A 20214-nucleotide genomic window follows, 5' to 3' on the forward strand; every position below is an offset into this window, starting at 1 on the left:
TAAATCGAATTCCAAATGACTGTGCACGTCAATAGCGCGAAGGCTATCGAATGCAATCGCCTACGATGCATCGAGCATTTCTGTTTTTTTTTAAACAAAGCTGATCGCCTGTCGATGCCACTTGCCAAAAAATCTGAATTGATGGAATTTTGCGTTTCAGAGTGAGTAACACGAGATTCACATTGGCTGAAGCTCAAAATTGTTTCACTATCTTGTTCTCTTCGGGTTTTTTTTCTTCTGTCAAAACGATCGAGATTTAACAAGTTTACGTTGGTCTCGTTAACGCCTTAACGTCACGGTATAGGTTATAAAACGTTTAATTATCTACCAAAAGTCTACTAGATTTTTCAATCAAGAAGAATTATACTAAAGGCTTTTAGGGAATATTTTCAGACTGTCGTTAGGCCCGGTAATGGGATTCAAACTACGTCAATCACACAGACAAAAAGGGGGGGGTTTAAAGAAAGTGTAAATTACAAGTTTGTGTCTCTTTTAATGTTGATAAATACACGATTTACAGCTCTGTGTCTCTTCTTTTCTTGTTGCTATAATACAGAGGAATGCAAGATTTGTGGCAACACACGGGAAAACAAGATACAAACATCGATGTTATTGGCATACCAAAGAGCTGCAGAATTGAAAAAAAAAAAAGAAAAGCTTATGAAAGCGGCATTGTATCATGTAATAAATGTCTCAAACACATTTGGCACCGTAGCAAGCTTAAGTATGTTGTATAAGATTAAAAAATCAAAACAAAAAAAACAAAACAAGGAAGGCGACTTTAAAATTGTTTGCAATAATTGAAAATTAACTGAGGATGCAATGTTTGAATTGTTATTGCATTAAAGGATCCAACTCTTCGTGAGAAGAGCTGCTGTCACACTCCTTTTGATTACCCTTTCTCATTGATCGTTCATGCTCTCGGCTGTCAGGTGACTTGTTGGGCTGCTCAAGTACGGTCTCGGCCCCGAAACGAGTCTCTACGATTCGTGTGGAAGACCAAGGATCGTCCCGGCTGCTGCTGCTGCTGGTTCCAGCTCTCGGCAGAGTTGTGTTCACGCAATGACTACCAGCCTCGGGCGTCACAATGAAACGCACAATGGAACCGATCGATTTGCGAGCGCATTTCTCTTGGCTTTTGTGATACAAGTCGTTGTCGCTCTTGGATAGTTGGCGCTCCGTTTCTTTCTTGACGTTGGCCCGTGCGCCGAACACGTTCAAAAGTTCTTTACTCGACTTTACATCGTGACTGGGATTGACTGGACAGACGGGCTGCGCTTGATTTACGGCCGTTGGACAATGACCGGACGATTCGTCGGCTATTTCGTATTCATCAAGTCCGACATCGTTGTCGGGATTGATGCTGCAGCTGCGCGATGAAATGGTGCTCAACTTCCTCGGAATGAATCCCGAAAGTCCGAGCCGATTTTTATCGCGGTTCGTGTAAATCGAAGCCACTACTGAAAATATCTTGTCTTTGTCTATCGATTTCTTCTTGGGTTCGTCGGCCAATTCGTACGTCTCTTCGTAATCCTCTTCGATGGAGCTTTCCCACACGCCCTGCAGGGAGCGTGGCGAATGCAGCGGACAGTAATTGCGTTCTTCCTTATTTGGCAAGACCACCACGTTGGCTGTGTTGAAAGAAACGCATTTATTGTAGCCGGAAGGCGGACATTGCGCATTGCTGGCCGCGTCGTCTTGCACGGCTATTTGACGGGTCAATCGCGGCTTACATTTGGCTCCGATAGCCAAAGAATTCGAATGCCTTTCCGAATCATTCGATGACCCGTCCGGGTGGTACGTCGGATCCATCATGCAGGCGCCAGCGGCAACGGACGACGTCACGTGAGGGATGACAGTGCGGTGGACAAAGTTGCCAGTTGGCGTCGCTACCGACTGCTGACGTAGAATTCCCGCCGCCAACGGAGAGGTAGGTAAATTGCGACCGCTTTTATCACGAATGCTGGACGATCTGCGTTGACCCTCGATCGGCGGGACGTAAATCAACGGCATGTTGGGTGGCATCACCTTGACGCTCTTCGTTGTTCCAGTCGGTAGTTTGTCACGGTCCCTAATGCTGCCTACATTGGAAATAAATGAATGAATTTTCGATTAACTAAAAAAGTGAGGAGGAATCAGAATGTCAAATGAGCTGGACGTGCCTTTATTGGAGGAGCCTCCATCGCTGGAAACGGAGGATCTAGAATTCCTCCACGTCGTTGTTCCAGCGCTTGTCGAAGCGGTCATCGCCGACGTTGAAGAATCGTTTCTAGACGAAGACAGATTCGAATCGGAAGAGGGTTTGCGCGTGACCGTCCAGGAATTCCTTCGCCGTCCGACCATGCGCAAGGGCAATCCGCATCCGACCGCTTTAACCGAATCGGATCGCGAAGTGCTGTAAGTGTCGCTGGACACGGATTCTGCACGCCGGTGCTTGTTGCGATTCAATTGCTTCTGCTGGATTTCCGCTATCTGATAGGCGTACTCGTTAGCCGAAGAGGACGATTCGCCCATGTCGCGTTCGGCCGCCCGGATGCGCCGCAGGAAGGCGCGCAATGGAGAGCGGAACCAGCCTAATCCGCTGGAGCGATTGCGTCGGTGATGGCGGTGCGACATGGACGAATTGGACATTTTGTCTTCCTTCAAAAGCCCCCTGCCCTGGCATTGGCAAGAGCTGCCATCTTTTGATCCCGAGTTACGATCGCCCAGGCTGTTGGTATTGCCGGGCGTTTGTCGGTTGCTGAAATTGGAACTGTGTCGACATCGGCCGATGCCGCGGGTCACGCGCGACTCTTCAATCGCCTTGCAAATGAGGACGCAATCTTTTTTGAACTGCTTCGTCAGTATGGCGTAGAGGAAAGGATTGCAACAGGAATTGAGTGGCAGGATGAAGACGGTAAAGATTTTGGCTTCTTCGAGCGAAACGAATCGTAAACCGGACGCGGCCGTCAGCGAAAAAAACGCTATCGGTGCCCAACAGAGAAAGTCGGTAAACACAAGCAGCGCCATCCTTTTGGCAATCCTCGAGTCGTTAGAATTCCACGCTTGGGATCCTCGAATAGCGCAGTACATCTAAAAGTAATTAACACAGAAACGGTGGGACCCGAGAAAAAGAAAAAAAAAAGGATAAATTAGTTTCAGCACTTCCTTTCCAAACTGAACAACAACAACAAAAATTGCCTTCAAATAGCAGCCCATCAGAATGAGAAATGCGACGCCGTTGATGACCATTAGGAAGACAACGTATCCTTTGCTGACGGAATTGCCAACTTCGAACGGCAGGCAGACGGCGAATTTGCGATAATCGGATACTCCCACTAGCGGCAGGAAAGCCATGATGAGGGCAAACAACCATCCGGCCGCCATAATATAACTGGCGTGTCGCAACGACAATCGTTTGTTTAGATGCATGGCGTGCGTGATGGCATAGTTGCGTTCCATCGTGATGACAGCCAATGTGAAGACTGATAGCTCCGAGCTAAGAACTCCAAAGAAACCAGCAACCTGTTTTCGAATTTAAAAAAACAGACAACAAAATTATTAAAAAAAAAAATGAATGGATGTTAAACATTCATGACGAACCCAATGGTTTGTATGTTATCTCTTGAATTCTACCGATAAATAAGATAAACGTCTGCCAAAAGAAAAAGGGAATACCTGGCATCCGGCCGATAGTTGCCACGGAATGGCGTACATGCGGAACTCGCCCAACGTCGATGCATCAACGACAGCCAGAAATCCGAGGTAGATGCCCATGAAAAAATCGGCCATTCCCAGATTGCAGACGAGAAATCTGGGCACGTCAATCTTGGAGCGGGCGAATATCAAGACAAACACAACGGCCCCGTTGCCCAAAAGCGCCATCAGAAAAACGATCCACACTCCGCAACGGAGCGACCACCAATCAAACAAATCTTGACACGGCATAAAAGGGCCTGTTGCCAAACGGATGAAAAATTGAAGCAGTCGCAACAAAAAACAAAACAAAATTTCGATGACAAACGGCTACTTACTGGGCTCCGGTATGCACGTCACTGGGTTCTTTTTATCGTAATTCTTTTTAGACGTCATGAAGAACAGTCCCGATGATTTGACGTTAGCGGCTGAATTTAGAAGCTTCTCAATGTCAGCCTCACTGAGGTTGAGGTGATTAGCCGGTGACGCTAATTGCTGGCTCATGTTTGTCCACAGAGGGTCTGTTTTTGCAAGGACATCACGAGGCAAATTGGACAGAGGGGGGGGGGCACAAAAAAAAAACGAATTGAAGACGAGTTCTTAAGTATTTTCGGATGTTCTTACTAGAATCTGCCCATGCTGTTTCTCCTCTGGCCCAGGCGGTGAGGTCGATACCGTGCTCGCTGGAAGGAAATATAATCGAGTCCCTCAACGAGCTCTCCTCCGCCATGCCATTAATGATTGAATAGGATGCGCTCTGCTGAAAAGGGCAGCAATGGTAAGCGTACGAAAGGGCTAAAGTCTTGACACGGGGAAACGAGGACGGTGATGGAAACTCGCGCAAATTCGGATTGTTGTGCACTTTGATGTGCAGCACATTTTCCAGGCCAGTAGACGGGAAAACTGGGAAACCATTGTGTCCAAGATTTCTGGAAGAGACAGACCAAATAAACATATTACCATTGATTTTTAAATCACTTCTTTTTTCTTTTTAAAGCCTTAACTTACACGTCTTGAACTTCGATGAGTGGCAAAAACGTATCCGGATGGATTGATTCGATGCTGTTCTCCGACAAATCTCTTTTGGAACGAGAATGAAAAGTCAGACATTTCAAAATTGATACGCACTATTTTTCTTTTTTTGTTTTTGTTGGTGTAGTGAAAAAGACTTACAGAGTTTTCAGCTTACGAAGCCCTTCGAAGGCGTGTTCTGGTATCAATTTGATTCGATTGTTTGACAAGAGCAAATCGTGTAGATGGACTTGATGCTGGAAGGCGTAGTTGGGTAAATTGGTGATTCGATTGTGGCTGAGATCTCTGCATTTAAACATCGAGAATTTTGAGGGAATTGTTAGCACACACACACACACATAAAATAAAAACCCAAAGATTTGAATAATTTCATTCACTTACACGAGGCGAAGACTTCGGCAGTGAGAGAAGTCGGGAAGGGCTTCGATCCAGTTGGATTTGAGATCCCTTTGAAAATGGGGAAATTGCATCAAATTCAAACATATGCGATAGCGAAGAAGTCAACGGGTACAAATAAGAATAAATAATCTTACAAGCTACGCAAGTGAGGAGAATGCTGACAAGTGTACGACGGGATGAGCTTTAGTTTAGCTCTATCGATTCGGATCAGTTCCAGGGCACCGGTGCCGTTCAACAACGGGAAATTGCGAAGTTCTCTAACCTCGGAGAGGATTCTGTACAACATTTGAAACACGTCAAAATAGATTGTGCACTTCATTCGATTGCACCACAAATTTGAAAAAGAAAAAAAAAAAAGAATAACAAATCGCACAATTTTTTCAATCGGGGAAGGAAAGCGAAAGCTTCTAGGTCGACATTGACGAGTGGATTTCCACGTAGTTCCAGAACCATCACTCGAGAGATTTGCTGGAAAACGCCGGCCTTGACATGAGTAATGTTGTTGTTGTTCATGTACCTATTATAACGTGAAATGAGTAAACAGTTTAAAGAAAAGAAAAGTAAAACTTGAATAAAGTAAAAAATTCAATTACAGTTCGGCAAGTAGGGGAACTTGTCTGAAATAGGGTGGCTCAATTTGGTTGATGGCATTGTGCCTGAGTTCACTGTTAAACGCGATGATAAACAATTAATAAAAACATGTATAAGCCAGCGTTAAATCTCTGTCTCTTGAATTGGCTAGTAAAAAATTTGGCATTGTCAGTTTCGTCGTATATGACGCACGTAAAAAAGGGCCAAATGTTTCCAAAAAGGATTTGAAGAAGCGCTCCACTTACAGAACTTTTAAGGAGAACAATCCTATGAAAGCGTCGTCGTCGATGTATTCAATGTCGTTGTGATCGAGCACTCTGAAAATAAAAACAAAAACATAAAACGTACTGCGGCAAGAGTTAATACAATTTTCTTCAATGCGGCAAATGTACTTTTCACAAGTCAACTGGATTTATATTCAGAAATTCTTTTTTTTTTTCTTCTTCCTTCATTTCTTGTAGGCAAGACACGTGCGTTTGTCTTACGTTGAATATACAGTTAAAAAACAGCACAATCGCCATGAATTTTTGCCTTGAATAAACATCTTTGAATGATGTATTCGTATTCTGCTAAATTTCATGTGAAAGAATCTCTGACATGAATTTTTATCAGGAAAACAGGAATAAAATAAAGATGAGCTACGTGCCGATGCAAATCTATAGACGTCGAGGTTGAGACAAAGACAGATGGACTCTTCTCCTTGTACATTTGAATGTCTAAAAAGATACACGCTGGTAGAACGGAAATTAGGTCGATGGTTTTCGTCAATCAACTAAACGTTGCGTCAACAAAGTGCTCCGTGGCATTCTGAAAAACGAGTGGCTTCGATCTGTTTGTTCGCGTCTCTTATTTCTTGTGTGGATACACGAGATACAAGAGCTAATAGATGCCGTGTGAAATTCGATATGGATTGAAAACTGGCCGACAATGTGCAGACGCAAACAGTTTGGCCCACAGACGATTTGTTTGCGTATACATTTACGGCTTGGCGACTATCTTAAGTGACTCGAGATGAAAAGGAGATCCATGTTTTATCAATAGTCTGATTTAATCTACGTCCATTTAGTTAAAGACGTTCCTTTGTCGTCTATAGTTTTAAAACGACTTATAATATAGAATGAATTAATTGCACACTTACAGAAATGTTAAAAAGCTGAGATTTCGGAAAGCACCTGCCGGAATAGCCTTGATTTCATTGTAGCTCAAATTTCTGAAAAATCACGAGATATTCGTAAACAATGACACGAGGTCTTAATTTCAAGAAAAAAGCTGTAGAACATAGTTAATCATTTCGAGGAAACGTATCACTTACAAAACTTCAAGGGTAGTAACTCGAGACAGGGCCTCCTGAGGAATAAAGCTCAGTCGATTGACATCAAGTCTCAATTGCCGAAGGGCTGGTAAACCCCCAAACACAAGAGGGTCCAAGTGACTGATGTCGTTGCTGTCCAGTCGTCTGCAAAATCAAACGCAATTACGTAACGCAAAGTTGCCATTTTGAATATTTTGTTAAAGTTAATTCTGCGGTTAACTGAAATTATCTTGTTAATTGTATTTTTTAAAAGATAAGATCCAAGTTTTTTAAAAAACAGTTTTGCGATGGAAGAATCATTGAAATGGAATGAAACTTTGACATTAGAACTTACGTGGAATCAAGCCAAAAAAATAAAGAAATAATAAAATAAAAAAAAAATTGGTGTAGGGCCTACACTAAATAGATTTGTAAGGCCTCAAAACTTGGTTGCGTTATCCGTGGAAACGGTACATGTAAATAAATAAGTTTTTTTTTTTTTTTTTCAGAAACTAAACTACTTACATGGACTGGAGACTAGGAAGATGTGAAAACAAGCTCGTTGGGACGGATTTGATGTTAGTTTTCTGTAGTGACCTGGAAAAGGTATAGCGCTTAGATATACAAAAGAGCGAATCGATGGGAAACAATTATGTTAAAGAAGCATGCAATTTTTGCTTATTTTTTATTTTGGATTCAATGATTTGTTTTTGCACATCATTGAAATCAAATCGGGTTATTATCAATTCGAAATTTGTGTTACAAGCTCTCGCGGTAATACATCAATCTCGAATTTATAGTTTCACATGTGCCGTTCTATAGATACGTATACATAAATAATGAACTTACAGGACTTTTAGCCGCGGGTGGTGAAAGGCATTTTCATCTATGTCGCTCAAACTGTTTCCAGCCAAATTCCTGTTTTGAAATTTTGGTTTATTCCGGTCGAAGGGTCACATCAATTCATCAACATTTCAATAGGAAAAACGACTTACAAATCTTCCAGGAAGGTCATGTGTTGGAAAGTCATGGGTCCAAGTTTTGTAACGTCCGTGTGACTGAGGTCCCTGGAAAAGAACAAAAAAATAAAATAAAAATCTATTGAATATTAAGTAACTTTTTGTTCGTTAAACGCAATCATCCCAGTTCTTATATTAAATGTTTCTATCCGGCCAGCGTATATTGCCTTGAAAGAATAATAAATATATTGACCGTTTTGGTCGCTATATATTCACAAACTTTTACGATTGGATTATATAGTTGGACTCGTAAAACAAAACCCAAATGGCGCAAGCAAAATTTTGTTGGTATAAAAATGTTGCAATTAGCCCGGCCAAACTATCGAAAGAGAACCGTCTATTAAACAAGCGCTCCTTGTACGGTATGAATTCTTAAAAAAAAAAAAAGAAAAGGACCCTCACGTTTTGTTTAAAAAAATACCGCAGGTGTGTTAATGGCCCTCATTTCAATGTGAAAAGGAAGTTTGTTTTTTTCTTTTATTATTATCACGATTTAATTTGAAGAAGAAAAAAAGCAAGCGGCCAATTCCCGAAATGGGCCACTGCCGTATCGAGAAAGAAAAAGTAAAAAACTTTCACGTCCAATTCGTCGTAACGTTGAATCACATTTTGTATCTGTAAATCACGTGCATTCTGCTGACCTTTCCGATTTAAAAAAAAAAATCGAAATTCTTGCATGTCCGGTATCACATGACGGGCCAGATGTGACAGTGACCTTTACACACATAGACACAATCATTCCTATATATAGAGGACGCTGTATAATATAAATAAATTTTAAAAGAAAAAAAAAATACAGTTTGTTAATTAAGGCCCTTTTCATATTCTAACGGGCCCACTATGAGGTCCCTTTTATGTTACGAGTGTATATAGGACTCTTTAGATTAGATATGGTAGAACGACAGTTGCTGGTATGAGTGTTATAATAAAAAAAATGCGCAATATTGGTGTTGGATTGTGGCCAAGCAGACAGAGTCTTTTGTAAAAGCGTAGCAAATGGTTCGATTTCGCCGACCAACCGCACGTTCGGCGGATGAATGACAGCGAAAAGCAGCAAAGTCTAGATGTAAGGCGGGCCCGTCCACTTTTAGACGAGAACCATACGGAATGGAAAGAGACAGAGGGATTAGCCCGTCTGGCAAGTAAGGACGGCGGAAAGAAACATTTGCAACACGGCAAAAGCAGAAATGTTTATTGTTTTAATCAAAATCTATTTACTATAGTTTAACTATTCATCATGTGTGCCACATATATTTTTTCCCACGTCAAGCGCAGTCGCTTCTCGCGAGACGCTCAAAAATATTTGTTTTAATATGTATATATAGAGAGAGGGGCTTATTTAGGTCGCAGCCTTATTTCATCGTCCTCCATATGCAGATTTGCTACGGTTGTACAAGCGTATAGCAGTTCTGATGTAGAGCGAAGCGGAAGCCGTTAATTTTATCAGTTTATTTATTTTATTTTTCGAAAGAAAACAACAAAATTAGGGCAGCAAATAACCCGGGTCTCTTTTGGCTCTCTTTCTCTCTACATACAGACCCTATATCTATAAGTGCAAGACGATAAATTGTAGATCAACAGAATCATTATCCTATGTACGTATTATGTTGCAAGAAACTAGTCGATAGGCATTGGAAGGGGGATCTTTAAATTTTGTGTTTTTTTTATTTTTTTATGGATGGTTTATACAGTCGGATAAACAGCTCGATTTGTATTCCGGTATCGGCCTGTGGTGTGATAGGAAAAATCGGTGGGACGAGTTTGGCGACGAGGAGAAATGACTTTGCTGGATGGACGTTCTATAGAGAAAGAAAAAGTAGGGCTGGGACTATGTGTATATACGTTATACAAGAGACGTTCTACATGGACGATATTCTTTGGAAAAAGAAAAAGAGGAAACAGATAAAAGAGAAGAGAAAAAGAATTCTCTTTTTGGCAAGGCGAGTCAAGAAAAAAAGAAACTTGCTTCTGACAGGTTTAATTCATGGTCTATGCGTGTAGCAAACGGATTTTTGTTTTTTTCTTTCCTTTCACGGAACAAACGATCGACAGAGAAGGTGGTGGAATAAGCCGCAGAGATTTGTGTGTAGACCTACAGCTTTGGCCTATAAGAAACTTGATCTCGAATTCTATATACATTTCCAGCACACGTGTTTACAACAACGCGTTGAGGTTTAATGTAATGTATAGACTCCATCAATGATGTATTGCAAATAACAAAGACGCTTTGAAAATTAATTTAAAAATAAAAAAGAAACACATTTTTTGAACGAAGACCAATGTAAATAATTGTGGAAGAAAACGACTGGTAAATCTACCTCGTTGTGTGTCAAGAGGATTTAGAAAGCTTTTCTCGGTATGTTTTTTTTAATGGTCTAGATATTTTTGCGTTCGAGTTGTTCACGATAAAAAAGGGAACAGCAGGTGGAACGTGAAATGGACCGAAGGTTGCGAATTCCAAATAGGAAATTCACTTTATATAACCCAATGATTTCGAATCACGAAGGGTTTCAATTGTCCCACGGTGCAAACTGATTTCCCAAACAGAGCTAATTATCTGCGTCTGCGATTGAAACGATTTTTCTCGGTAAGAAAGAGCCATTAACAAACAACAAAGTCGTTCGAGTTGGGCAAAAACAAAGCGTTCGATCATGTTTGGTTTGTTTTGTTTTTTTTAAATGCAACTGCTGTCAATATAAATAAAAGAATTAGCGTTGAAGACCTTCATCTAACTTGTCACGTAGTCTGGCCAAACCAGGTGTTCGAATCGAATTAAAAAATCCTTGTTTAACAATCACTCCTTATTATCTTGATTGAAAAAAAGATCTGACGGATAGGTGGTGACACGAAAATCTTCGGCGCGTTAAAACACGAAGTGCTGATGTGTAAATACAGAAATTTTGTTTTCATGTATACAAAAGTCCCACCTTCTTCTGTCGCCCGAGTTCTTGTTTATGTTTTCGTTTCCGCCAAACGATGGCTAAATCAAATAACGAAAAGAGGGGGGAAAAAAACTTAATCGGGCATATTTATACAACAATCACAAACGGGTTTCCAGAGTGACCTAGTTGACCATGTGGGCGTTCCCCTCGTGTCTGCAACAATGGACGAGGCCACACAGAGACGGGAAATAAAAACACACATTGATTGCACTTAACCATCTTATATAAAACAACGAGTGAGTTATTGGGTAAACAATGGGCATATCAAGGTTTTTTTTTTATGGGGGGGTCTCTTATTATGACGCCCCTTGCTGCTTTTTGTCTATTATAATTAAGGACTAAAAGCATTTATGGCACTGAATAACTACATTTAGAAGGGACTTGTTTTCATATTGAAGCAAACAACATTGAAAATGTACTATAATTGCACATGTATAACAAGGGCCTATAATCGTCTAAAAGCCTATCGTTTTTGTTGAAGTGGTTGATTTTGATATGGCCCATTATTTTCGAATTCGGGCTGCATAAGTGTACGCTGTAAATCTAAAGATATAAAGAGATTGATGAAGCAAAACAAAAAAGAGACGCACACTTTTTCAGATCATGAGCGTCGAATCCCCTGACTCCAGCAAAAGCCCAGTGTTTATGTACAGATAGGGAGGCGGTAAATTTAAATGAATACAACATGATGAAGTGTTTTTTTTTATACAGCGATATATATATGGGTGAACGTTGGTACATAAAAAAAAAAGGCTGACATTTCCACCAGTGAGATAAGGTCCCCGAAGAAACAAAAGCACGACATTAGAATGACGTATATATCGTTCGCTTTTGTCCCGCGAGGAAGTCTATAGAGTACACTCCCGGGAAGAGACTATATAACGTAAGACCAGTTTAAAAAAAAAAGAAAAGAAAAACTGCCTTTATCTCTAATACACCGTTTTCTATATCAAGCTTCTATCCTTTGCATGCCCCATATATATTAATCTTAAGTATAATAGCAGTGGAGAGCGGAGAGAGAGAGCATCTCAATGCGTTTGCCAACTGTCCATTAGATGCTTATATATATAAATATATATATATTTAGAAAGCGAAAGAGAAAAACAAAAGACAAAGAGATCTTTTTGTTTTTATTATAAAAGAAGGCGTGCGGAGAGCTGTGCGTGTTGACATATTTGCAGTGGAGGACCAAAGAAGAATGTCACCGCAAAGTATGTTGAGCGTGTGTGTGTGCTGATACACGCACATTTCAGCAAGGCAACGCGACTGAATCAGGGAAAGAAAAATAAATTCTTTTGAAAGGTTAGATAAACTATATATTAAAAAATCTCGGCTAGAGTGGGTGGTATAATAGAGCCTGTACTTTACTGAAAAATCGATATATAGGACAATATATTGCCAGTCTCGCAGTTGATGGTAGAAAGAAAAATGGTAAAACAAGATGGTGGAGACGATGTCTTGTAACATGTCCATGTTAACTTGATTTTCCAGTGGTTATAAACAAAAAAGAATGTTATACACATAGCTTTACTACTTAAAAAAGAGAGATAATGAGTTTGAAAGCTTGTCTGGACAAAACTCTCGATTATAAGAGTACATATATATATATACCATCCATTCATGTGCTGTGTGACATCAGAAAAGTGTGAATGTCAAAGAATGTCCGTTTCTCTGTTGGCTTTTTATTTTTATTTTTTTATTGCCTTGTTCTTTTGCTGTTAAATAACTCGGAGGGTCGACCAACAGCGTAGAACTGGCCAAAACAGAAAAACAAATAAATTGAAAAGAATTTTTTTTTTTCTTTTGCTGGATGTCGGCCAACTAGTAAAGGAGGGATAGAATGAGAGTATATAAGAAGGAGAAGAGGAAACAAAAAGAAAAAAAGGGACCGTAAAATATAGCCCGGAAAACATCGTTTATTTGGAAGCAGCGCAGACTTTTCAAACGGGGAGCCCTCCGAACAAAAAAAATTGTGCGTCGACGTCATGTTTGCCCACTCCGATTCTCCGCTAGTCCTTAAGTGGAGTGATATTATTATACTTCAAGGCAAGACAGGCACGCGACGGAATTTCAAAAAAAACGGGAGAAGGTCGGGGGTTTGTAAACACACGCACGCATATATAGAAATATATGAACAACAACAACAACAACGAAGGGAGGAGGGGAAAAGAAATGCACATTTTGGAACTGATTTTTCGTTGGGACGGACGCGAGTAATTATGTATGCATCGAAAGAGATTTAAAAGAAGAGAAAGACAAAATGTCGTGTACTATAACCTGCGTGATTGTTGGAGGCAATCCAAACGGGATGTCTGCTAACTATATACATGAGATTTATAAACGCAGGGATGAAATAAAGAAAAATGTTTAGATCTATACGCTTGCTGGGTGGCTCTTTGTCCGCTGGTCCGAGTTTATGTGTATAGGCAAATCACAATAGGAGGATATTGGTCACGGGGGCTTGTTATTATATGCTCGTGTGAGCACGGTGGATATAAACTTTTAGCTTATAACATGCAGTCATTCTTGTTCAATAATCTTATAGCCATCTAAGCAAGAAATTCCTGTTGCATTTTTCTCCACAACAAAAAAAATGTGGCAAGCGTGATAAATCTCACGTTCCGTGTCTATACCCTTCATTTTTCTTCCCTCTCGTTTTGGTTATTAAATTTGTTGTTTATGCGCAAAAAGTCAATCGAATCGACCCGAATTCGCAGAAACAACAACAAAAAAACACGCGTTTATATACGAAAGGAAATTGAAATTTAAGAAAGAGAATTCTCTTTCCATAACGATGGCTTTCTATGTTTTAATTTAATAAGCCAACCCCATCTAAATAAAAAACAAATGTTCTTCCACTTTTTTTTTCTTTTTTCATTCGGTTTGATTCCCTCCCCCCCCCCCTTTTATTTTTATGTTTTTGCTGAACTGTCCAGAGCACCTACCGTATTCGTAAAGCCGGACTCATCTTTTTTCTGTATGTGTCATAGATTTATTACATCCACTATGTTTCGAATGCGTTTGTGCCTCTCTATAGTATATATACGCTCTCTTGACAGCCACTGACGTCACGGAGCTTGCCCCCCCCCCTCAGTGATTAATGTTGTAGAGCAAAGGGGAGAAAAAAGAAAAGAAAGGGAAAGTGTGTCAGGATGGTGTCACCGCAAAGAAGATGAACGAAAAAGAACACGCGACTAGGATTGCTCAGATGTCGGCCATAGAGTGTTGAATACATTTCGCTGCAGGACACACGCAGCTATAACACGGTGACAAGAGGAGCATCACAAGACACGAACAATAATCTTATCGTCTGTGACTAATAGAAATGGACAAAAGAGCCTGACAAAGGACATCAATTTAACGCTTACAACTGAGCGCTATATACGATCAAATGCTGTGCAGTTTTTCTTTATTTTCTCACAATGAAAACGAACGGACATTCCCATTAGCAAACTACATAATACACACACGGTAGCTTAAGCATTTTGACGCTATTCGAAAATGGGGAAGATTCTTGTTTATCAGATTATAGCGCTGTGTAAGTAGATAACGAATCACAAGATTCGAACAGGGGTGCCGGTATAGACAGTGATTCAATAGCGCAACATGTCCAATGTATTAGCTTAACAAATATACAAAGGCAGATGGTGTTCTACTTGTGACTCGAGAAGAAAACCTACAGCCAATAAATATTTCGACGTGATCTAATAAAATCGTTGCCATATACGAAGGGTTTGATGTTTGCATCGATCAACGTTGCAACAACAAAGAAATATATAGGCTGTAAGAGGCGTAAGACATTTCCAAACCAAACGAATGCTCACCAATCAAAGTCAACTATCGATTGGAATTACAGCAACTTGACAAGCGTGCTGCCCGCATGCATTATAGAACGTGGAAGAGCCATGAAAGATTTCCTTCACTTGTTTTCCCTTCTCTAAAAATGGGCATTCACGCTGAGTGTGTTCCAAGCAATCTAGCAAAACAATAGTATAATCATAATTGCTAGACAATTGAGACGACCGTTACCACATCTTCGACCACAGGGAAAATTTCATATAAATTTTAACAAATATTAATAATAATGATATAAAGAAGAAGAAAGGGAAAGCCAATCCCGAAATCGGTTGAGGACACGAAACGAAACAAAGAAATGCAAACCGCAACCTTGTTTTGTCCTTTGTGGTGTGGATATATTTCTGTTCGTTTGCAAATCTCGCTCCATTAATTTTTTGTTAGGAAGTGGAAAAGAGTTTGTCGACGACAGAAGAGCCAAAACTCGCCCCTCCCACGGACAAGAAAAAATCAAAGACTCCGCGTGAGTGTAGAGGCGCGTTCGTGCCGACTGCAAGGCTATGATGGAGAAGTGGGCGGTTAAATAGGAAGAAAGAAAAAGAAAAAAGAGAGAGTCAACAAGAGAAAGTGGAGGGTATAACGGCGCTAGTACTGTGGAAGCGAAGAAGAAGAATTCTCTTATATGTTGCCACACACAGACAGCACGAGTCGTAACCTTGTCGTCACGTTTCATTACAACGGCGGGCTATATCTTTTGCGCGTCGGCACAGAAATGAGATCGGCCCTGCCTGCAAAAAAACCACTTTGTTGCCTCCGAATCGTTGGCTTGCAACTCGGCCACCCAAGAAATAAATACAACGCTGTAAAAAAAAAAGGGGGGGGGGGATTCTTTTATATTTATACGAAATGCGATTGAAGGAATCTTTGAAGAAATAAGAAAAGATTTTTTTGTTTGGTTGGAAACGAGAAAATGGGTGTGTGTGTGTGCCAACTGTGTGTCAGATCAAACAATTCAAACGAACGGTATAGTCTATACGTGTGTACACCTTAGCACAATGGCATTTGCTCTTAAGACGATGTACCCAATATAGAGTCCGATGATGGACTTTGCCCTTATCGTCGGCATGCCATCAATGATGGATGAGCGGAAGGCACTTAACTTTTGCTCAGAAAAACTTCAGAAGCAAAGACCACACAAACACACATTTATATATAGAAATCTTTTCAAACTACATATATCGACGCTTTTCTTTGGAAATTGTGAAGGACGTATAGGTTGGAGGATCTAATATCTAAAGTGGCAACTGTTCGAGCAGCGTTGTATTTAAAACTATAATTCTTTTATACGATGATCTACGGGGAAAAGGAGCAAAAAAGGAAACCCGATTCAGGGACGAGAATCCAACAAGTTCTTAATCAAAATCATTCATTAACTATAGCACGAAGGTCGCGGGTCCTTAAATAAATCACGAATTATGCTCTTTGTTTTTCTTTTTTTGAACAAATGAACGAGGTCATCTTCCCGTATCAGCTGATGGCAAGGACTCGAATCAATCAAAATTCTTCTCGTTCTTTTTTCTTTCTCATCTGTCATTGTGTACATTGCCATCTCGCTAACATGACGCAGATGGAGGCAAAATCTACCTATCCATATAAATATCATTCATTCATTTCTCTTTTAATAACAGAAAGGAGAAGAAACAAAAAAAAATTGAGTGGTCGGGAGCAATTTCTTTCTTGTTCATTTCCACACACGCACATCACGACATCGAAGAGAGGCTCACTTTTCTCGTTCGTTTTTCTTATCTTAAAAACGGCTTTAGGGGGGAGTAAATTTATATGATTTTTAATAATCAACTTTTATCTGGAAGGTTATTTTTGTTTGTTTTTTTCATCAGGCAGAACTTGATGAAAAAAGATAAATTAAGTGAATATTAGAGAGAGACGTGATGCGTGGGCTCCCAAATATAAAACGAATGGCACATACTTCCTGTTCATAGTACATGGTATATAGGGGCAACTGTGTGCGATATATATATATTCGGCTATATAACTCAATGTGCATATAGTTGACATTTCGCACGAACGAGACACCCGTGATTCATCGCCTACACCTTCTTCAAGCCCAATTTCATTGGCACGCATTTCTCATATGGGTTAATGGCTCTTTTCAATGACCTGCCAAACTATATTCAACTATAGGCTACATAGAGAGAGAGCAAATTTGTCTGCTGATAATAAAATGGGTCAAAATAGAATTATCATCGTGATCGACCAAAATCAGATTTTCGAGGGGTTGTTAAACATTTCTTTTTTTAAAAATGTACAGATATAGAAAATATGAAATGTGAAGCTGTATAAAACTACACAAACCCTCGTCACAGACGTGCCACCCATAAATCTGCCAAGTTTTTCAACATTATAAAAGCGCAGACATCCATTTTGCTTAACGCGTTCACGCGTTCTTCTCTTCTCTCTGGAAACTCACATACATTCAATGGAAAAGGCTGGACCATTCACCGACTATATAGCCATAGAATATATCTTCAGCTTTTAGTTGAATTGCTTGTGATTTTAGACGCCTTTTGTGTGCGGTTATATCGTCAAAAGGACTGCTGCGTTCCATCCAACACGCACATGTCTTAAATAAACTTTAAGAAAGAAAAAAAAGAGGGGGGTCGTGCGTGATTTCAGCTTCTTCAATAAAAAAAAAATGGGAAAATCAAAGCTCGCATCATATAGCACACATGGCGAGCGGTTTGCATGACAACGTTGCCAATCGAGCGGATCGCTGTCTAAATCCGAGCCGCTATATAAATCTAGCGCGGATGAAAAATATCATCCTTTCCTATATACCCTCTCCAGCGGCCGTGCAATCCCCACCCTCAAACAAATGACATTAAATTTCGATGCGCTAAAAAGTAAAGAAAAAAACAAAACAAAAAGAGTTTTTGACTCACAGTTTAGTGACGCGATGATTGGCTAAAAAATTGGAGACATTTCTAATGCCGGCACCGCGACAGTCGACCGTTTCGCTGTTTTTGCAGACGCAATCCACAGGACAAGAAGACGAAGAAGCGGTCGGATGAAAGGGATGAACAGTTGTCGGGACTGACGTCACGGTTGGCAAAGTCAAAACAAGGTCTGTCGTCTCCTCGTTTGTTTGTGCGGTCCAATCAAATTGCGGTGCCGGTGACGTGGCCACGGACGCGATGAGCAGCCAATAAACACAGCACGACCACAACCACCACCGCTGCACTAGCAAGGCGCTATTTGTTCGATTGTTGCTGCTCCTCTTCTTCTTTGGTCGGCACATTCTACTCGTCGTGGAACGAACGTAATTCGTCATTTCCTTTGATTGTTCGTCGTCACCATGGCCCCCTCTCGCCAGCCATGTGGAAGACGTAGGCGTTGTCACTCGTTTCCGTCTGAAACATTTCAAAAAATAATGGAATATACTTTAGAGCTTCCATTTTGTTCTTGTTTCTTTTTTAAAAGCAAACAAAAGGAGAGATGAAAACTGATGCTGCTATATAGTTCGTGTTTCAATTCTTAAAACACAGCTGTTGCAACTTTGGCGGATGTGAGAATGAGATCTCGTGTTCCGCGCAACTGGTCACACCCAAAAAAAAAGACGAAAAAAAAAAATGTTCGCCAATCACGCTCTTTTGTAAAGCGTGAATGTGTACGGAATAAATTAAGCGTTAAAGAGATTTTTTTTTTTGGGGGAGGTAGGAGAAAGAAATGCAATTTGTAGTCAAATATATTTAAATGGCCCATCCTTATCTGATGCGGCCCAACTATAAGACCATTTTGCTTTCGTCATTTGATTACATTATACAACAGGGGCAACAAAGCGTCAAAACATGCGGATTTTTTTTTGGCTTTTCTTTCTGTGTGTCTAAGATTGCACGATTGCGGATGTGTTTAACATGCAATAATAAGGCGGCATTAACATAGTATAGTCTACCTGTCTCTATAAAAACAACAAACGCAACAATTGACAATAATTGATGGACATGGCTTGCACGATTAACAACAACCGCGTTTCCTAAACACGAGAACTTGCTGATGGTGTATAGGCTCAACATCAACAAGTTAAATAGAAGTCGATGATGAAGTAAACACTTGCTCACCGGTGATGGGTGAAGAACATTTTCTTTTTTTCAAAATTAGCTGCCGCCAGGGCCTTCGGCACGATTTATATGGACGGTGATTGGCCTTGGAGGCAGTAGCACCATTTGGAAATAACAGCCAACACTCATGGTTCGTCTATAACTTGGCCAAGTGGGAAATCGAAACGTTTTCTATTTTATTTTCTTCTTCTTCAACAACAACTCAATCGAATTCCCGTCGTGATAAACTCAGTTTTATACTTTTTCTAAAACAAACAAACAATAACAAACAACACCACAGCCTCATCCGGATGGTATTAAGCACAGTGTGTGTATGACGTTTCAGTTTAAACTGGACGCGCACTGGGAACCACACACACACACAAAGACACTGAAATCACCAACAATCGTTGAAAAGAAACTGTGACGATATCACCCCAAATTGGGGTTTTTTTCCTTTTTTTTTTCGAGAGCAGCAGAACAAAACAAAAAAAAAAAGAAAATGGGAATTTTTGTTTCTTTTTCTTTCTTTGCCGTAGCGCACTTTCACTTTTTTTTTTTGTTTTTGACTTGCGGGAATAACAGGGGCGTTGGCTATCGGTGCAGCCGTCAGATCTATTCAGGACGCCCGCTTGGCGCTTTCTGTGCGAGCTACCAAACGGAGCGCACGCTGTATATCTCGCCCGTCCTCCTCTTCACCTCCTTTTCGTGAGTATCGTGGCTGTCTATACACACACACACACACGACAGCCGTAGTGGAAGTAGAGAGAGAGTGTCGTAAGACCACCAGCTTTCTCTTTACAGCCGTACGGCTCCCGCAAGGCCCTCAACACAGTGGAACCCCCCTTTCCCCCCCGCTCTCTTCAATATACAACCCGAACAATTGAAAAACAGTTTCACTGGGTGGGAAAAAAAAAAACAAAAAAAACGTGCGTTTTTCGGGCTTGCGTGTCGCTTTTTGGTCTCAACCCTCCCGCAAAAGAAAATAGACTATTTTGAAATCTCAATGGTTTTATTGTCTTATTATACTGCAGTCTCGGCCTTGTAGGACGCGTCATTTAAACGCGTTGACATTTGAAAGAAAAAGAAAAAAAACTTGTGGTTTATGTACATATACCTAAAGATAGGTGGTAATCCAGATCCATTTACATGGCGGAGTACTGAAGACCAAAAAGAAACAAAAAAAACAAAACCTGAACTTGGAAAGTCGGTGGGATTAGAGCGAGACATTTTTCGGATCGAGTGCATTTCAAAGGACTTGTCTATACAATTTATTTGTCTAGGATCTTTTTGGGTGAGTGGCAGCTCAAAAGCTCCTCTTGTTGTATACAGCCACTGCAAAACCCTGAGCTGCG

General features: G+C 40.5%; 1 protein-coding gene across 2 annotated transcripts; it reads right to left on the reverse strand.

Moving 5' to 3' along the window:
* Positions 1-473: 473 nt before the first annotated feature.
* Positions 474-19507, reverse strand: LOC116932372 (leucine-rich repeat-containing G-protein coupled receptor 5). 2 transcript variants are annotated; one of them, XM_032940167.2, is made up of 20 exons: positions 18881-19507; positions 17705-18172; positions 7984-8055; positions 7838-7906; positions 7514-7585; positions 7010-7153; positions 6836-6907; positions 5943-6014; positions 5700-5771; positions 5480-5623; positions 5241-5381; positions 5089-5154; positions 4849-4992; positions 4684-4755; positions 4300-4604; positions 4014-4196; positions 3658-3935; positions 3181-3504; positions 2163-3072; positions 474-2081 (listed from the first exon to the last, which is right to left on the reverse strand). In XM_032940167.2, exons 1-20 carry the CDS (start codon positions 18898-18900, stop codon positions 835-837), a joined length of 4875 nt encoding a protein of 1624 aa, XP_032796058.2. In that variant the 5' UTR covers positions 18901-19507; the 3' UTR covers positions 474-834. The 2 variants fall into 2 exon arrangements, with proteins under 2 accessions (XP_032796058.2, XP_045036024.1); XM_045180089.1 differs by lacking the exon at positions 7514-7585.
* Positions 19508-20214: the final 707 nt, after the last annotated feature.

Source organism: Daphnia magna, linkage group LG10, assembly GCF_020631705.1.
Source record: "Daphnia magna isolate NIES linkage group LG10, ASM2063170v1.1, whole genome shotgun sequence".
Classification (NCBI taxonomy): Eukaryota; Metazoa; Arthropoda; class Branchiopoda; order Diplostraca; family Daphniidae; genus Daphnia; species Daphnia magna.

Bases quoted from the DNA above. Each gene is read 5' to 3' on its own strand.
- LOC116932372 (XM_032940167.2), bottom strand. From the start codon at position 18,900: ATGTTCTTCACCCATCACCG. The intron at 7,907-7,983 runs GTAAGTCGTTTT...ATTTCAAAACAG, and splicing joins ATGACCTTCCTGGAAGATTT to GAATTTGGCTGGAAACAGTT. The intron at 3,505-3,657 runs GTATTCCCTTTT...ATTCGAAAACAG, and splicing joins AACTATCGGCCGGATGCCAG to GTTGCTGGTTTCTTTGGAGT.